At 48.2% G+C, this 19,463-nt stretch overlaps 1 protein-coding gene across 1 annotated transcript in view; it reads left to right on the top strand.

Moving 5' to 3' along the window:
* The window catches only part of LOC146196144 (uncharacterized), a 127,249-nt gene that overhangs the window by 70,591 nt on the left and 37,195 nt on the right, over positions 1-19,463 (top strand). The window contains exons 16-21 of the mRNA XM_084596332.1: positions 5,950-6,021; positions 6,645-6,751; positions 7,309-7,381; positions 8,376-8,480; positions 15,881-16,039; positions 17,242-17,376. Coding sequence (XP_084452458.1) covers positions 5,950-6,021; positions 6,645-6,751; positions 7,309-7,381; positions 8,376-8,480; positions 15,881-16,039; positions 17,242-17,376 — 651 coding nt within the window. The remainder of the gene's footprint in view (positions 1-5,949; positions 6,022-6,644; positions 6,752-7,308; positions 7,382-8,375; positions 8,481-15,880; positions 16,040-17,241; positions 17,377-19,463) is intronic.

Genomic DNA, 19,463 nt, shown 5'->3' with positions numbered 1-19,463 from the left:
GCTGCTGCTGCTGCTGCTGCTGCTGCTGCTGCTGCTGCTGCTGCTGCTGCTGCTGCTGCTGCTGCTGCTGCTGCTGCTGCTGCTGCTGCTGCTGCTGCTGCTGCTGCTGCTGCTGCTGCTGCTGCTGCTGCTGCTGCTGCTGCTGCTGCTGCTGCTGCTGCTGCTGCTGCTGCTGCTGCTGCTGCTGCTGCTGCTGCTGCTGCTGCTGCTGCTGCTGCTGCTGCTGCTGCTGCTGCTGCTGCTGCTGCTGCTGCTGCTGCTGCTGCTGCTGCTGCTGCTGCTGCTGCTGCTGCTGCTGCTGCTGCTGCTGCTGCTGCTGCTGCTGCTGCTGCTGCTGCTGCTGCTGCTGCTGCTGCTGCTGCTGCTGCTGCTGCTGCTGCTGCTGCTGCTGCTGCTGCTGCTGCTGCTGCTGCTGCTGCTGCTGCTGCTGCTGCTGCTGCTGCTGCTGCTGCTGCTGCTGCTGCTGCTGCTGCTGCTGCTGCTGCTGCTGCTGCTGCTGCTGCTGCTGCTGCTGCTGCTGCTGCTGCTGCTGCTGCTGCTGCTGCTGCTGCTGCTGCTGCTGCTGCTGCTGCTGCTGCTGCTGCTGCTGCTGCTGCTGCTGCTGCTGCTGCTGCTGCTGCTGCTGCTGCTGCTGCTGCTGCTGCTGCTGCTGCTGCTGCTGCTGCTGCTGCTGCTGCTGCTGCTGCTGCTGCTGCTGCTGCTGCTGCTGCTGCTGCTGCTGCTGCTGCTGCTGCTGCTGCTGCTGCTGCTGCTGCTGCTGCTGCTGCTGCTGCTGCTGCTGCTGCTGCTGCTGCTGCTGCTGCTGCTGCTGCTGCTGCTGCTGCTGCTGCTGCTGCTGCTGCTGCTGCTGCTGCTGCTGCTGCTGCTGCTGCTGCTGCTGCTGCTGCTGCTGCTGCTGCTGCTGCTGCTGCTGCTGCTGCTGCTGCTGCTGCTGCTGCTGCTGCTGCTGCTGCTGCTGCTGCTGCTGCTGCTGCTGCTGCTGCTGCTGCTGCTGCTGCTGCTGCTGCTGCTGCTGCTGCTGCTGCTGCTGCTGCTGCTGCTGCTGCTGCTGCTGCTGCTGCTGCTGCTGCTGCTGCTGCTGCTGCTGCTGCTGCTGCTGCTGCTGCTGCTGCTGCTGCTGCTGCTGCTGCTGCTGCTGCTGCTGCTGCTGCTGCTGCTGCTGCTGCTGCTGCTGCTGCTGCTGCTGCTGCTGCTGCTGCTGCTGCTGCTGCTGCTGCTGCTGCTGCTGCTGCTGCTGCTGCTGCTGCTGCTGCTGCTGCTGCTGCTGCTGCTGCTGCTGCTGCTGCTGCTGCTGCTGCTGCTGCTGCTGCTGCTGCTGCTGCTGCTGCTGCTGCTGCTGCTGCTGCTGCTGCTGCTGCTGCTGCTGCTGCTGCTGCTGCTGCTGCTGCTGCTGCTGCTGCTGCTGCTGCTGCTGCTGCTGCTGCTGCTGCTGCTGCTGCTGCTGCTGCTGCTGCTGCTGCTGCTGCTGCTGCTGCTGCTGCTGCTGCTGCTGCTGCTGCTGCTGCTGCTGCTGCTGCTGCTGCTGCTGCTGCTGCTGCTGCTGCTGCTGCTGCTGCTGCTGCTGCTGCTGCTGCTGCTGCTGCTGCTGCTGCTGCTGCTGCTGCTGCTGCTGCTGCTGCTGCTGCTGCTGCTGCTGCTGCTGCTGCTGCTGCTGCTGCTGCTGCTGCTGCTGCTGCTGCTGCTGCTGCTGCTGCTGCTGCTGCTGCTGCTGCTGCTGCTGCTGCTGCTGCTGCTGCTGCTGCTGCTGCTGCTGCTGCTGCTGCTGCTGCTGCTGCTGCTGCTGCTGCTGCTGCTGCTGCTGCTGCTGCTGCTGCTGCTGCTGCTGCTGCTGCTGCTGCTGCTGCTGCTGCTGCTGCTGCTGCTGCTGCTGCTGCTGCTGCTGCTGCTGCTGCTGCTGCTGCTGCTGCTGCTGCTGCTGCTGCTGCTGCTGCTGCTGCTGCTGCTGCTGCTGCTGCTGCTGCTGCTGCTGCTGCTGCTGCTGCTGCTGCTGCTGCTGCTGCTGCTGCTGCTGCTGCTGCTGCTGCTGCTGCTGCTGCTGCTGCTGCTGCTGCTGCTGCTGCTGCTGCTGCTGCTGCTGCTGCTGCTGCTGCTGCTGCTGCTGCTGCTGCTGCTGCTGCTGCTGCTGCTGCTGCTGCTGCTGCTGCTGCTGCTGCTGCTGCTGCTGCTGCTGCTGCTGCTGCTGCTGCTGCTGCTGCTGCTGCTGCTGCTGCTGCTGCTGCTGCTGCTGCTGCTGCTGCTGCTGCTGCTGCTGCTGCTGCTGCTGCTGCTGCTGCTGCTGCTGCTGCTGCTGCTGCTGCTGCTGCTGCTGCTGCTGCTGCTGCTGCTGCTGCTGCTGCTGCTGCTGCTGCTGCTGCTGCTGCTGCTGCTGCTGCTGCTGCTGCTGCTGCTGCTGCTGCTGCTGCTGCTGCTGCTGCTGCTGCTGCTGCTGCTGCTGCTGCTGCTGCTGCTGCTGCTGCTGCTGCTGCTGTCTTTGCAGTTAATTTGCGCCGTGCGCTGTTCAACGCAATGCCGAAAATGGTCTGGTTTCCGCCGCATCAGGAAATCAAACATGTTCGCAGCACCTGCACCGCCGGATAAAGCGATCTTACCGGAACGGTGCCGGCAGCGAACGCTCTGGACGGGCGCTCTGGACGAGCGGACTTCCTGGTCGTCGTTAGGCCTATATATTGTTAAGAAGAAGAAATGGACATGGGCAGGACATGTAGTGCGAAGAGAGGATAACCGATGGTCGCTGAGGGTAACAAACTGGATTCTAAGGGAAGGAAAGCGTAGCAGGGGGCGGCAGAAAGTTAGGTGGGCGGATGAGATTAAGAAGTTCGCAGGGGTCAAGTGGATGCAGCTAGCACAGAACCGGGTTAAGTGGAGAGATATGGGAGAGGCCTTCGCCCTGCAGTGGGTATAATCGGGCTGATGATGATGATGATGATGATGATGATGATGATGATGATGATGATGATGATGATTATTGTTTCGCATCGGCGGCACAGCAAGCGACGCTTTGAAATTGAGCAGCGCTGTAGTAAACGGGCTACTCGTAGAACTGCCTGCTACAAATAACTTTGCCTCACAATGACATAAAGACATTGTTTATCAGGGCGCCACCTTAGAAGATGAGCTAATGTATACATACAAGAAGGTCGGATGAGCCGCGACGGTACCCGCGACTCCTGCTACACAGCTGTGAAGAGAAACGTACTTGTGTCACAGTTATCCTACCAGCATCTCAGTACTGGTCAGCAAGCCTCAATAAGGGTTAATTTTCGACATTCCGTTATCCCTCTGCTTACTTTTTTTAAGACAGCAATAAATTTTAGCACGCTTGCTTGACGCTAGAGCAAGGGATCCACGGACAGCATGCGGAAGGCGCGACCGGAGCGGCATGTGGAGGTAATGGTGCGTTCGGACGATGCTTGAGCGCGCTGTTGCCGCTCGAGCAGCACGGCGCTCCAGACACTGCGTTATAAATGACTATTGAAATGCACCTTCGTTCTACCAATCATGCATTTGGTTTGCTGTACCTAATGGGTAATTGTTGACGCAGCCGAGAACAGCGGTGGGCTGTGTAACAATAGTGAGCCGCGAATCGCGTTTTAAGTTCGGTATCCTCGGGTAAGCGCAACGACGTTGAAGCCAGCCGTGCAACAACCCTATTAACATAATTAACATAATTAGGAGCGGGAAGAATGACAGAACAGCACCGGGCTTCAGTTGCGCTCATCTAATTGGAATGCCAAGTGGCCGCAACCGCTGCCAAGATTCGATTATAGTTATCGGGACAAAAATCATCAGTGCAAAACAAGACTGATTCCAAAAGCAATATTTTTTTTGCGTTTCATGACAGAGGCCCACAGCTCGGAAAGTGTCTTATTCTTTGGGAGACTATAAAGGATCATGTCGCCTGGTCCACTGATGTTCGCCCAACGAAGCCGTGCTGATAGCCACCAGTTGCTTCACCCACTCACAAGAATGCTTGTTTTCTAATGACACGAGGGAAATATTGTTGGAACATCGAACGACTTTTATTTTGCAACTGAGCAAAAGAGGCTCACTAGCCTGAGGGCGTCGAAGCGAACGGCGCGCCACTCCTCTATAGCTGCTTATCTGCTGGTTGACTTCATTGAATCTTTGAACACGCGGAACCTTCAGAACAGAGCGGTAGAAGTGGAGAAAACAAATGGAACGAGCAGCAGATTTCGCTGATCCGTCGATCACCAAAGAGCGGGATGAAGCGAAGCAAGCGTGGAATACGCGCGGTCGCCATTCCATGATTGACATCACATCCGCCTGTCCCCAGTTTCGGCGCCCCGCCCCCGGTGCTCCCGGCAGCGACGAGGGCGTGACCGCGGCGGGTTTTTAACAAGCGATGTTTGTTTTTCTTATCGAAAGAATTCAAAAACAATTGACCCACATGATTAACAAAACCTCTTTATTCCACGCACCGGGTTTCATGCAATTTAAAAACCATTTCAGCTTCCTATTATTAAGCTTCAGCACTGGCACAATAGACTTCACCTTACATGACGGAGAAACATCACCATGTCTGCCAAAGTTGGTTCAGGCAGTCTAAAATTGTCTTCCTCTGTCATCCTTTCCAGCGGCCTGAGATTATGTACAGTCACTGTTATTAAGCTTTACACATTTTTTTCATATTAAGCGCTATAAGTACTTTAATCCACCTCCGTATATAAATTATGCTGTCACTGGTGACAAAACAGGAGATAACATTTGCTGCCAACAGCCCTTTTACTATTATTTACGAACCATAGCCTTGAGCACACTCCCATGTGCACACTCTGAATGTTCTACGAGCTTATTTGCTACCAACTAGCCATGTCCGAGGCCTTGTTCTATTCACTCGACAAAGTGAAATTTCGTTTTCTAAGTTCTTGCTTACTTTGATTCAACTCCCGGCGACTCAGCGGCCACGATGTCCAGTTGCGGAGGTTAATAAAACAGCGTCGATCCGTTTGCATGCACGACGCATTTCTTCAGGGTTGATACGTGAAAACACCCACAAACTATTGTTTGCGCGCATAACGCCATACATCAGTTTTTATTGCGAAAGCAATACTACTCTAGGTTTCGAGCCTTCAGCGTAGCGCGGCGGTAGCCATGTACGTCTTACCCACGTGACACTGTGACGTCACACCCCACGTGACACTAGGATGAGAGCTAGGCTACCAACTCAAGCGGTCAGTGTGGCGCGGCGGCAACCACGTCTTACCTGCGTGACGCTGTGACGTCACACTCCATGTGACACAAAAGCAAAAGATGGGCTCCAAAACTTAAGCGGTCGGCGTGGCGCGGTCGGAGCCGCGGCTCAGTTGGCAGGAGCAGCCAACTTGGGTCTCTCGTTTCACATGGGACGGTTATGTTAGAATCAGCCTGCTAGGACCCTGGCATTCACGTTACCCCTATAGGCCACTAAGGCACTTTCATATGGCTTGGTTATAGGGGGGCTTTATATGTGGGCTGAGGACGAAGAGAGAAGGAGAAGAACGCTCGGTCACCCGCAGCTAATGCTTTGGCTCAATATTTGGTTCAGCAGCATTGAAATCCAGTAATTTTTATTTATTTATTTTGCAGCGCCGTATTGGCTTCGTTTCTAGCCTCTATTTGGCAGCTCGTCAAATATGAAAGGATGACTGCGTTTACGCTCAGTTCAGCGGGGGATTGAACTGTTTGTTCTCAAATTATGTCGGCGCGTTCCAAGAGAAAATGGATCTTACATTTCGAACAACAAAGACTATGCAAAAATGTTACTTTTTATTCAAGTAGTAAAACATTTGTTCTCATTAATAGAAGTTGCTTGTTTTAATAGGCAGCGCAGTAATAAACTGGATGGTTAAAACACGTACTTATATACCTTATAGCAGCCCCTATAGACATATCACCGAAAAAATAAACGATAAATTTATGTTCTGATTCTTATTTTTGCTTCTTAAATAGATCGAAAAGACTTACACCACACCTCAAGACATGGAATGGGCGATAAGTAAAGGAAATATCTTTATGCTTCAGGTAAGTTCTACATGGTTATTTGGCATTTAATAATATTAGGTGCCTGAAGATTTTAAAATTGTCGTCTCTTAGAATCCGCGAACGAGCCAAGGGCTCCGAAACGTGTCCGTCATTCGTGAAGGGCATGGTACTTGGCCTTCGAGATATTTTTCCACTGGTCATATTACCCTTCTGTTAGTTAAAAACAAACGAGGAGACTTGCAGATTGTAAAGGTTTTATTAAGCTCAGCAGCAAGGATTCATAAAACCATCGAACAAGAGGAATGGCTTAAAAGTCGACAAGGGGTATAGTCATGTCCATTTTAAAATAAACTGCAACGCTGACATTCTCGTGACCAGGACGTAAATAGGTGGGCTATAGACGTGCAGCTAGAAACGTGGCGGAGAACTGTAGCTACTCGTGAGAGGTGCTCCAAATAAATAGCTGAAGCAGTTGTCAAGTGGACGTAGCCTGTACGCGGCGTGGGAAGAACGTGAAATCACTATGTAGCAAACAAAAATGATGTCACCTACGGTCACAACTTCCATCGAATACTACTGATTGCATGCACGCTGAGAAAACTGTACTGAGAAAGACTTCTTTTACACTTAATTCACACTTCACCAAACGTTCTATACTGCAGTGTCGACCGGTAACGACCATCTTCAGAGAGTCTGACTGCGAGATGATCCATGAATTTAACCACGGCCTGAAATCCGGAAAAGAAATTCTGAGCAAGGCGAATGTGGCGTGAGTATTATTTATTTACGTTTCCCCACTTATGCCGCTTTTGGGCTTTATTAAATGGGCTAGACATATTTATTTTCGAGCCGTCGCTAAATATTCCTTCCAGTTTTTTTAGTCTACAGTTTACTCTGCAGTGTATTTTTAATTATATCATTTGCCTGTCTGATATAAGGACCGATCATTCAATCGTGTTCTGGCGTCTTACCATTTCAAAGCATACCTTTACACCGTTTATTGGACGCAATTTGTTCTTTTTTGTACATTGGTGTATAATTTCAGGCATGCAAGCAGGTAAAACGCTAACAACAATCCTCTTCCACAATGTACAACGTTACGACTCAGCGCGTAGATATAAAGATGCTAAACTAACTTACGCCCGTCGCACCGCGTTCACCAAAAAAGCATGCTATTTATTTTGCAGTTGGGCGTGTCTGTTTTATGGAGGCTTCTAACTCAGTTTTCGTATTTTTTTCACCTTATATTTATGTACAAAATGAATCCAGTATATTAAGAACTCACTTTAAGAGCATACTTGCCTGAAACAGTTTCCTCCCTTGTAGTGAAGTACTTCCAGGGGCAACATCGCCTCTAAGTTTGTCTGTGCTGCTGGTCGCCTTCGACGCATATTGTCGGGTACGTACACTCACTCTACAAAAATATTGTTGTACTCTCTCAGCAGGTCATTATAATCACTATGCTCTTGGATCCCGTGAAATTCAGGGACGTTTCGTTTTTCTCTCCGGTTAGTGATGTGCAGCGTAATGAAAGTCTAGTAGACCTTCAGACCTCTTTGGTGCTGCAGTGTGCTCAGCTTGAAGAAAAAACTCGAGATTGAGGCACAGCAAAGAGTGTGATGCCTCCGTCCTCTTTTCTTCTGTAAAGCGCTAATAGCGTTACACTCCCCCCAATAGGCCTGATCTTGGCAATTGTACAAGTTTTAACTTCCACCCCCATTTTTTTTGCGTTCCTGACTGCGTTCGGTTTACTTTTTATTGCGAACAAATCGGTCGCAGAAAACAGGGAGAAACTGCGCTTGTTTATATGTTTGCTGCACGCTTTTTGGTCACTGTGTAATAATAACTGTCCCAGAACTACACTTTACTTACTTTTTTTCCTACGCTATCGTAACAAATGATAACTTAGCACTTCGAAATAGGTGTCTAGTTTGAAAACCATAATAATTGGAATAGAGGTATATTTATCATTCGATAAATAAGGATGTCTTTTGGCGATGTTTATTACTTCGGCGCGTAAAAGGACATTTTATGATAGATGAAGGGCATGGTCAAATAAATGAGAACAATTTTAGCTGATGTAATGAAGTCCAGGAGTGAACATTTATGCGCGGTCCCTGCGTCCAAGCGGCATATGACGACCGATTTTGGGAGGAGAGACCCGATTACGATATCGTGTTACCTCTGTTACGAAGGCCTTTACACCCAGCGGCTCTAACAGGTAAGAGCACGTGTCGGACACCCATCCCAGGTGCCCAGAAGGCGCTGTTATCTGCTGGAAGCTAGCATATTCACACAGAGGTTATTTTCTGGCTGCAGGTTTGAACACTGCACTCGAGCAAATCATTATTTTTAATCTAACCCGCTTACTTCTCGCTTCTTTTCTAAACCAGGAAATAAGCAGGAAGCCAGTGCTCGCATACAACCCGGACCCAACTCAATACATACCCTTAGAGATACGACTACACCGGTACAGCTACTTCCTCTGGATCTCTGGTGTAAGTGTCAGCAATATAAACATAATCGTTTGCATTAAAACTCAATAGACTGTTTGCCAAAGCCTTCGCGGCGAGCATCTTTAGTAAATAGATCTTGATTTCAAAGAGCAAGTTGGAAGGTTGTCATACCCAGACTACTTCTCATGAAAGGATGTAATGGTATCACTGATATAGAAGAAGATAATGTTTTTGTTTTTTTTTAGTTTTGTGGACGGGGTAAATAGTGTTCTTCGCATAAAAAACGGGAAGCCTTAAGATTATATCTGATTTACTTATTGGTGCAGGTTTCCAATAACATAATTTTATATAGTATTGAGGAAAGCGGTATTAAGTTGATAAGCATAAAAGTGATTTATCAATGTGCGTTTGCGTCCGTCCTTCGGTTGATGTGTTTTAGATGCGTGATCAGTCCTCTAAAGTACCGTCTTGCCAAAACTAACCAGGCTGCAGGATCTGCTTCTCAGCCATTTGGTAGCAGACTCTTACCACTTCTGAAGTTTTAAATATTTGCAATGCAAAGTTGAGCACCTGTCCTCACTTCTTAACTAGCTGTGATAAAGTGGAAATTTTATTGGCTTTATATAAAAGTGAGAAGCAAAACATGCAGCCTGGTTACTTTGGCTGGCAAAGACGGTTTATGCACGGTATCGTACAAGAGAGGGGGTGGGGGGGGCAAAGACTAGGCAAAATCCATTTTGGCCTATTATGGACAGCTGGAGTTTCATATTTTAACTGGACTGCAATCTGAACAACTTGAAGCAATGACTATGTGTGTAGTGATTCAATGGCCGCCGGCCCCAGCGCAAGTGCTCCGCCCACGCCACTGCCCGACTTATATATCCTATAAAATTTAACTTCTGAATGGTGGAAACTATCCACAGTTATTTGTTGTTGATACGGCGAGATGTTGAATAGTATATGAGGCGCGTGCATAGGCACCGCCGCGGGATGATTACGATGGTATGTACAAATGAAAGAAGATCCGTAGAAAGCTCACACAAACTTCCCGGGGGATCGGAATCGGCCAGCTTGGCCGCTCGTACGGAACTGATGCTCCGCGGCGCATAAACGACTTCAAACGAGAAACATGGACAATTCAGTACAATGGTGGTGTCGATCGGCTGGTTGATAAATATTTGTGACTGTAGTTTTTTTTGTAACGATATTTATTGCCTGAGGGCATCAGTTGCGTATGAGATGAAAAATGAAGATATGGTTAAATGAATGGAAAAAGGTTGGCTGATTTTATGAAATCCAGCAATGGGCGATAATGAAGTCTCTGCGTCCAGGCGATATACGATGTAGGATTGGTTGCTGGTAGGCCAGCTATCGTCTGTTGCCGGATTCGTGTTGGTTTCAGTCCTGGGCAGTCCCACAGCAGGTGGTGAATGTCGGCTTCAACATTTTTGTGTTTACTTATCGGACACCCTGGCCGGGGACATAAGTGTCGGAAGTGAGACCACGTCCGAGTGACAGCTAGTGTGAAAGCAACCCCAACCCGGATCTTCCTAAGCGCAACATCTTCTGCACGGCTGAATCCTTGGGGGAGGGTTACCGCACACGGAGGGATGAGAGCACATGTGCGGCACCGGACAAAGGGAGAGTAGCGTCGTTCACACCAGAGTCGTAGCACTGATGATTTTTGAGTAACGATGCGGGTCGCTAAATCTGCGTGACTTTGAGAAGGCAGAAATTCCCGTGGAACCCACTGAATACGTTCTGACTTTGGGATGCATGCCGCAAGCTGGTGGATGTCTTGACATTATTTTGGTGAACGACTTACATGTCGGAGCAGTCGTACGGCTTGAAGTGCATCAGTGCGGATGACAACGTGGACAGCGGGGAGCATAGTTGTGATGGCCACGGAGCAGTGCCTCCTGGACTGCTAAGAGCTCAGCGCAGAACGATATAGGATGTAGGTGAACTGTAGTTCACTGAAGAAGCTTGGTTGAGGTCCCTGTAGGGACTAAGGTAGTGGTGGTGAAATTTGTCACTAAGTCTAGGGGTGCATAGTGTTGTGTAAAGTGGTACTTCATCATCAGGATGGAAAAAGATCATACGATGAATAGAATCATAGCTCTCTCTCGGCCTTTCTCTCAGGTTTCTGTGTTGAGGTGTGTAATGTGACGGCATCTGGCCACGCGGGATACAAACTGGGCAGGTACTTATGTGGAGGAAAACTCTGGCGTTGAGAAGAAAAAAATGTTGAGATTGTGGTAGGAGGACGGCCATAAACGAGAAAAAACAGACTAACTAATAGTCCGCTATACCGCTCTATTAGAGGCAAATGTGGCGAACGGTGCAATACTGTCCAGTTTCGATGATCTGGTGACATACATGGAGATCATACTCGATAAGGCGCAATGAATCACTAAGTCAGACCGTTGGTCTGGGCATGATACCTTCAGATTCTCTTATGGAGGGGGGATGATGCGTGGAGAATTTCTGCAATGACTGACGATAAGATGGCTGTGGAGCACCATGTCACAATATAATACATTGTGAAAAGAAATTTGCAACCTCTTGAGCCGAGCCAGTGGGCACGGGTGCTGTCTCGGCATGCGCGTAAGGTGGTCGACACTTGTGATCATACATTGCTTTTCAGATCAGATAGGAGCAGATGACCGCATAAGTCAATGCTGAATACTTAGAACTGCATGGCAGGACAGGGTAGGGGTTTTATGAGACCGGCAGATGGAGAAGTCGGCCGTTTGCGACGTTGACACGGGGGACAGTAAGCGATGTATTTAGCTACGCTGGAGGATAGGCCAGGCCAAACGAAACGCCTTTTCACGCGGAAGTGGGTATTGGGAAAACGTGGATGATCGGCAGCAGCGTCATCGGGGAGAGCTGCTAGAATATGTGGGCAAATCACACGTGGCATGGCTGGGATCCATCGGGTTATGAGAGAAGTGCCGTAGTGCTGTAGGATGCTATGCTCAAGATTGAAGTGGCGTAGCTGTCAGCGAAACCTAGCATTGGGATGGTTCGAAGTGTCGATAAGGTGGTCGATGATGGGACGATAGTAGGAGTCGGTTAGTTACTGCGATCGGAGAGCGTGTTTGTTGTCAGAGTAGTCAAAAGAAACTGCTGTGGTATGCACTGGAGAAAGAGAGGGTCACCTCTGTTCAAAGGAGTAGATTCATTGCGTAGAAAAAGAGCAGTCTGATCCTGAAAGTCGGCAGCTAGTAAGCGTATCGGCGTATTGCTGGAGTCGAAATGGTGTTTAAATGGTGCTCTTGTAGGCGTATAATTAAACGGCCAAGTAGGCCTGTGAAATGTTTCATCTTAGACAACCAGCAAAGAGCATGATAATCGGTCACAACTGTGAAGTGGCGACCGTATAGCTAAGGACGAATTTTTCGACCGCCCAGACGACGGCAAAACTTCCTGCTCCGTAATAGTGTATTTTTCTCAGCTGGAGTCATGGTTCGGCTGGCGAACGCAATAACTTTCTCACACGATTTTGCGTCACGCTGGAGACGTAAACAGCGCCGAGACCTCGACCAATAACATCAGTATCAAGGATGGTGGGCCGGTATCACTGAAGTGGCCAAGAATAGAGGCCCATGTTAGGGTGAGATTCAGGTCGTTAAAAACAGTGCCGCAATAGTCATCCCACACAAAAGGGCTGCGCGCGTTCAGTACTAATTGGGGCAGCAATAGCTGCAAAATTCTAATAAAACGCCTGAAATAGGACGCACACGGCCGAGAACACTTTGCTAACCTGCCCTCTGCTTAGAAAAAGCGAAGTTCAGGATAACGATTATTTTTGCAGCGACTAGATGAATGCCTTCGTGGCCCCCTAACTATATCTCAATATTTTCAATTCTTCCTACGCGAAGTGGCATCTCTTGGTGTAGAGCTGATGACTCGCCGAATCGAGGTACGTGGCAATTTCATGCGCGTGAGATGGTCTTTAATAGTTGATGTAAAGATAACAATGCCGCCCAAGTAACATAAACAGGTTCTCTATTTTAGGCCATTTTAGTACAGTATCCCCATTCGTCTTTCAAATGTTGCTGGTGCGTTACAATGGCCGAAGGGCATAAACTTAAATTCGTAAAGTCGATAGGGGGATGCGAAAGCGGTATTTTCTTTGTCGTCCGCATGTATAGGTATTTTCCGATAAACCTAGCGTACGTGCAAGGTCGATAAATATTCGGCGCCTTGGAGAGAGTAAAGGGTGTTAAAAATCCGTGGCATAGGGTAGATATCATTGCAGGTAAACTTGTTGAGCGCACAGTAATCAATACAAAATCATACCGACCAGTCTTTGACACTGCTGGGGAGGACAATGGGCTTGTTGAGGACGAATAATATTGCGATTTAGTATATAATGTATAAGGTAGCACGAAAGTAGAAAACTGGGCAAGTTGGTATGGATTCATCTTTTTGATTGTATCTGTCCTCGCCCCTGTGGTGCCACAAGATGTATAAGGTAGGCCACTTTTGAAGGGTTTGTAACTACAGCGTCCTTCCTGAAGTTACCGATGACAATAGCGGGAGATATTGTTATGTGGCGACAAGCAAGAGAACGGCACAACATGGTGACATGGTGAAGGATGATTTAATGGCTGGCCTAGCTCGAGGGCTCCTCGCGTGCCACTGCCGATAATCTTCGCAACACTTCACGGGGCTACCGAGCGATCATCCCGATCAGTTCGTTTAAGTCGATGGTGACGTGACGGTCTAGATGTTCAAGAAAAGATAGAAGAGAATGATGCGCTTGCCACATCGAGGACAATGACTACGATGATGCTTGGGTGATCCGCCTCCCCTAGAGCTCTTCAGCTATACGCCACCGAAGCACGCGGGACCGATGACTCGAGTATAGTGCTCTAATCTTCTAGAGCACTATAACTCGAGGTCGTGTCGGGCAGCTGGAAGGGGCGGGGGTTGCGTGCTCTTGTCTTTCGGTTCTTCGGGTCCATCGCGTATTTGCTCTGGTCTGGTCTCTGCTCAATTCATGTGTGCGCCTTGTCTTCAGATCCGGGCTGGGGGCTGGGCGGCGTTATTTGGTCGGGTCTGGGCAGGAAATGCTGGGGCGAAGCTGCGCGGCGTTATCCCAGGGCTCTCGGTCGATGGTCCCAGCGTAAGGATGGCGTCGATGCTCCAACTGGCAAGGATGGGGATGACTTACGCCGCACCTCCAACCAAAATGTTACGTGGCGACAAGCAAGATAACGGCACAGCATGGTGACATGGTGAAGGATGATTGGATGTTAGCCTAGCGTGAGGGCTCCTCTCGCGCCGATGCCGATATTCTTCGCAACAATATGTCCGCTGATCCCAGTGTGCTACTAAGGTAGCACACTGGTTGGGAGAGGTGCCAAGGTTTATAAGAGGATGGCGCAGGTTGAGCCATCGCCATTGCGTTGATGTAGCTGTAGGGCGGTGCCGGTCGGAGTGGGAGAACAAAGGAAGATGATACGGCAAAGGGAGCGTGACCCGCCGCTGGGCAAGGTGCAGGAGGGCTGGATGCGATAGGGTAAGGGATTATTGCCAACTCTTTTTAATGACGTTGCGGAGCCCGGCATCATTAGAAAGTGCGAACGAATGTTCGCACCCATGCTCATGCCGGCAGAAAGGGCTGACTGCTTGGGGCTTCTTGGGGATGATCGCTCGAACCAGAGCTGGCAGATCGAGGTCAACAGAGGTCGCGCCAGTAGCGATGCCGGGCTGCATTCGAGAAGCCTGTAGCTGGTCGAGGCGTTGGCAGCTGCTAATGGTAGAATCAACGCTTGAAGGATTCTTAACAACTAGGGTGTCAAAGCCACAGAATTGATTTCTTTCAGGACGCAGCGGCCGCGTTCAGTTTCCGGCATTATGGGAGCGTCCAACGAGTGGGCGCTTCCAGCAAACTCCGATGTCGTCACATGAGGTTTGCGTCATATGAGAGGTTTGCACGGGCGGAATCTGTGGCAATAATCAATGGCGAGCGGTCGCCGGAGCAACTTTTTAAATAATATTTTTAAATTATCGGCTCCACGTAACGCTTTTAAATTTGGTCGAGTACTCACGAAGACCACGGCTATGAATTGCTTCAAGTAGAATATTGAAAGCGGCCTTTTAATCAGCCAATCGAAAATGGAGTTCTTGGAGGCTACGTCCCTTAATAATTAGGGTGAGCCTCGAAGCCAGATTCCTGTTAATAACAGGATCAAGTCAAAAATAGTTGCATACAGAGTATCGCGGAAGTAGTCGAGCCTTTGCCGATTGGGGCTCCGCGCCTGTCCTGTTTCAGGGCACCGTGGTCGCAGACCATCAAGTTGAGTACTTTCTAACATCGAAGAGCCTCCCCTAGCAAGCGGTGGTTAGTATGTGCTAAATATGGAACGAAAGAGGCAAGCTTGTGGTAAAAAAAAGGGACACATCAACCTAGGATATATGAACCGCGCTGTGATTAGATGGAGGAGGGAGTGAAAGAAAGAAGAGAATTTGTGAGCCAGCTGTGGAGGTCTCCGAACGTCTGTGGTGGTTCTCTGACATCAAACAGCTAAAGGTGATGTTCGTTGTTTGCCTTTGTTCAAACACTTTCTCCGAAGCCGAAATTGAACAAGCGTCATGCATACCCGGTGCGCAGCAGGACGCGGCGCAGAAATGAAGCACACGAGGGAGTCAATATGTCGCCCCACATCATGTGCTTCTCCCTTCCTTCAGTCCATTCATGGAACTTTTAAGGCATTCACAAAGAAAAACAGAGGTACTGAGGCCATTGTAGTGCAACCTGCATCTCAAGGTTTATGGGAGGTCTCATGTGGGAAATTTCAGGCCTATTATACATAACTGTTTTGTCTGCGTTTAATGATTTATTGTATTGTCAAGTGCTCACTAACAGGCATAGGTGCACCCAGGGCAGAGAAAACGAAGAAAAGAGAGCGAATGGCAAAATACAACATTAAATAGCAATGAAAACGATGGAGACGGTGACAGTCAGAAATGAGCCTCTGAACGCACTGTTCAGCCCTATTGAATAAAACTGTGTAAAATATTTATAAGGAGGTCATGGTTTCCCATTCCTACAGGCCTTTTACCTAAACTACTCTATTAGTTGTCTAAGAAAATACAAATAAATAAAATAAAAATAAATGCGAGATTGGGGTTGCTTGCAGGAACTTTGGAGCAATAAAATGCTTACTGTATAAACAAATGTGCTGAAGATTTTAACTGCCAAAACGAAGTTCGCGCTTCCACTTTTGTTGAATTATGTTTTCATTTCTTTTAATGCTATATGGTATCTTGCGTTTTTTCGAATATCCCTTCAACTAATGATAGCACACCAACAAGTACGGCGGATTTGGTCACATCGAACTGAATAAAAGTATGATTACTTAGGTGCCAGCAGTCTTTAAAAGAACAGTGAGGAATATTTCAGTGCCTAATCAAAATCATTTCAGGGTCACCGAGATCCCAACTCTGGAACAAATCTTATGGACAAGGCGTTTATGTACAGTACTATGGGACGGGAGACCTGCGATGAAGTACAAGGTGGAGTGAAGCGATTCAGACCACTTCAAAAAAAGAAGCTCCCATTGCAACTGTACTCCACAGCGAAGGTAAGCCGTTCAAAGATTTGTCCTGCAGGGAAAATGTAGTGGGTACGGCATTCGTATTACAACTACCTGCGCAAGTGCTCCTCGTTTTTCAGTGGTTGGCAAAAACGTTCAGGAGCACCGGGCTGAACATATATTGTCGATATAATTGTTTCTTAGAAGAGGACGCCTCAAAAATATTTCGTCCCAATCAGTATTATTCTCAGAACTTCGACCCTGCTATGAATCAATGCAACCTGCATTTTAAAGGAGGAATATGACCGCTATGGCTGTGACAAGTGAGCATTTTTTTCTTTGCTTACCTCCACCCATAGTTTAGCGAAGATAACGTTTTATGCCAGATTCTTTGACTAAATGTGAGTGCATCCGGAATACTTGAGTAATGAGAGCGAGGTGTTTTTTTCACACGCACTTCTACCTACCTACCGTGAGTACAGTTCTTATGAAGCATTTCATGCAAGAAAACGCTTCCAAAGATATAGTAGCTCTACCCGAAGTGTGCAGTGTGAAGTGAAGTAAGTTTGAGCAGACGGTTTAAAAAAAAAAAGTGCTGTAGTTCCTATTCCTAGTAGGATTTCCACTCGTCTTTTGGTGGCTCCTGCACAATAACCGTGACCGCGGGTAGCCACGAGGAGCTTGTATCTAGTATTCTCCACTGCGCTTTTCAGGACTATATAGTCTTCATTATAATAAGATTACAGTAAGGCCGCAACTGGAAGGAAGCGGTAAGCTTGATGAAGTGAATTTTTTGAAGTAGATTTGAAAACAACAGTTGTTAGATCTGCGGCCGCCTTGACCATAAATGGCAGCTTGGCCAAAGTGCAGAGTTCCTAATTATGCCCCTCACTGTTATTCCTCGAGAGGAAGCTATTTGTGGCGCTAAACTTCCTTCTCTCCTCTCCTCTTTCTTGCAGTAACTTCGAAGCAAATATCACATCAAGCAAATAGCAAGCAGTAAATAGTTTTCAAGCGACGCTTTCCTCCTCGACTCAGATAGGGAATATGAGTTTCGCGCATAAGAAGGCCACCCCGCAATACCTCCTCAAAGAGTGCACATTAATCTTAATGGCATGCATAGACGTCTTGCAGCGCTCCGAGGTTTCTCAGAACTTAGGAACGTCGTGCAGTTTACTTCAAACCTACGGACTTTGACACTATTGCTCGGGGCTGATTATATACTGTGCAATGTTCTCATGTTTTGACAGATACTACTATCTGTGGGCCGAGGTGTAAAAGAAGTTGCAGAAAAAGCTGGAGACCTCCGTCTATGTGTGGATGATATGGCTACGTCAACAGAAATATATGATTACATCGCCAGCAATTTGCCCAAACTTGCTGAGGTAGAAGGTTCATTTCTCCTAAAAAAAACACTAGTTAATTCCTGTGGTGTTCATTTCTTACAAATGAAGAAAAATACCAATATATAGTCTTTGTCAGAAGTTTAGAGCTCAGGAGGCCCGCTTCTAAGCCGTACAGTAGCGCTTCTGTATCATTCATAGAAGTCCTCCGGCTTGGATATAGTGCAAGAAACTGTCTTGCTTGTAAGAACTTTCAAACAGTGGGATCGCATTACGAACCGCATGCTGTGGCCCAGAAGCAAGCCTATTGGGCTAAAAACTTTAGACAAAGACTGTAATTAAACGACAACATAATCGTGAAGCTTCGTGCACGCATGTGTGTTTCTGCTTATCAATTCAAAATTATTCCTCCTTTATATTCACATCCCCCTAAAGTTTCCCGGAGAGTATTCGTATATCTTCTTGGGAGGCGTTCGCGACCGCCAGCTCAATTGAACATTATTACTGCTGTTAACGCGCAGTGACTGAAATTGTATAGCTCAGCAACAAAATTCTTGTGCAAAAAAAAACAAAAAAAAAATACGTTCGTCATTTGTTGCTCTTACAAACGTTAAACTCGTACGAGAGAACTGCTTGCATCGGACCATATATTCCGTTTAAGAGCGGAAGCTGTACACTCCGGGTTGCAACGCCCGAGTTCGCCTGGTGTCGGCAAGTGACATTCGAGGTTTTGCAATGCGACGCTAGACTTTATCATCACCAGCGTGACGGCACCCACTACAGGCCAAAGGCCTCTTCCCACATCCCTCTAATTAACCATGTCCGTTGCCAGCTGCATCCATTTGATCCCCGCAAACTTCCTAATCACATCCGGCCGCATAACCTTCTACCACCGCCAGCTAGCTTGCCTTGGACTTAGTAGATCGTTTTGGTAGTAATATAACTAGCCTAAGAAAACGATCGAAGCACATCTCATTCGAACTGATCGAATTCTAACCCGGGTAGTTCAGTTCAGTAGCCGAGCGTCTTAGCTACTGAGTCAACGCCGCTTTTTTTTTTCAACATATTTGGTGCACTGAAACAATGTTGCATGTACATAACGGGTGCATAAATTATTAGAAACTCAGCATCAAATCAACACGATACGCAATAGAACCTACCAAATCAATAACTCTAAATAAGTGGCAATGCAGAACACATCACTAAGAGTGAGTGCGCCTCCACATCGAACTCTGCTTCTGCATACAATTGCATTAATAACAATCATCTTATAGAATGTTTTGTTGAAACGACAAGTTCGCTACGCTGGCCCATCATGAGCGTTATCCAGAGGCTGTGTGATCCAGTTAGAAAGAACATGTCTAACGACATACAGACAGGGGCAGTGCAGTGAAGCATCTTAGATATAGAATGTGGCGTCAAATTCTGTTTTTTCAATGTATACGTTGCGCATCAAGCACTAACTGTTATGGTGTTGGTAGCACTTGTGCAAAGTGGCGCCAAGTATAAAACGAACAGGAGCGAAGACAGAGGGCGAAAGAGAGCTTGACTGCAATACGGCGAAGCACGTGCCACAAGTAGATTACATTGTGTTGACCAGCTCCTTAGGTCACATGTCTGATGAGTCCCAGAGTTCAAATCAAAATAGGCATTGCAGTCTGTTAACAGCCGCTTTGAGCGGACTTCAGCGCAAATATTACAATCATCATTCAGGAGTGTGATGGGTCTGTAGCCGCCTACAAATCAGTTTTTCAATATTGTTAATTTTTTATATTACTGCAAAGTGAGGGCTGGGGCAGAAATCCGACATCAATACTGGTCTCACAAATTTGTCGTAGGACAGAGGAGAACCCTGCATACGGCCAATTGCGCTTTCCGATTAAGATGATATGAATGGAGGACTTATCACCTTGCACTCATCTTCAGAAGGCCGCTTAATCACATGCTCAAGTCGCTGAACACGAAAATCATCAGCAGTTCAAATAGTGGTAAAAAATAAACGAGAGGTGTAGTGATTTGCAAACTAGGTTACTGTTACATCTGGATTATAGAACAAGACACCATCACAATATAATGTCTACTTAGCTAGTCAAAGTGCAAAACACAAATGCTGCGGGATTGCACACGGG

This window comes from Amblyomma maculatum, chromosome 3, assembly GCF_055883805.1.
Source record: "Amblyomma maculatum isolate TAMU_Amacu chromosome 3, ASM5588380v1, whole genome shotgun sequence".
NCBI classification, from domain to species: domain Eukaryota; kingdom Metazoa; phylum Arthropoda; class Arachnida; order Ixodida; family Ixodidae; genus Amblyomma; species Amblyomma maculatum.
Note: the sequence above shows the minus strand (reverse complement) of the source record. Positions and strands in the feature narration are given on the sequence as shown.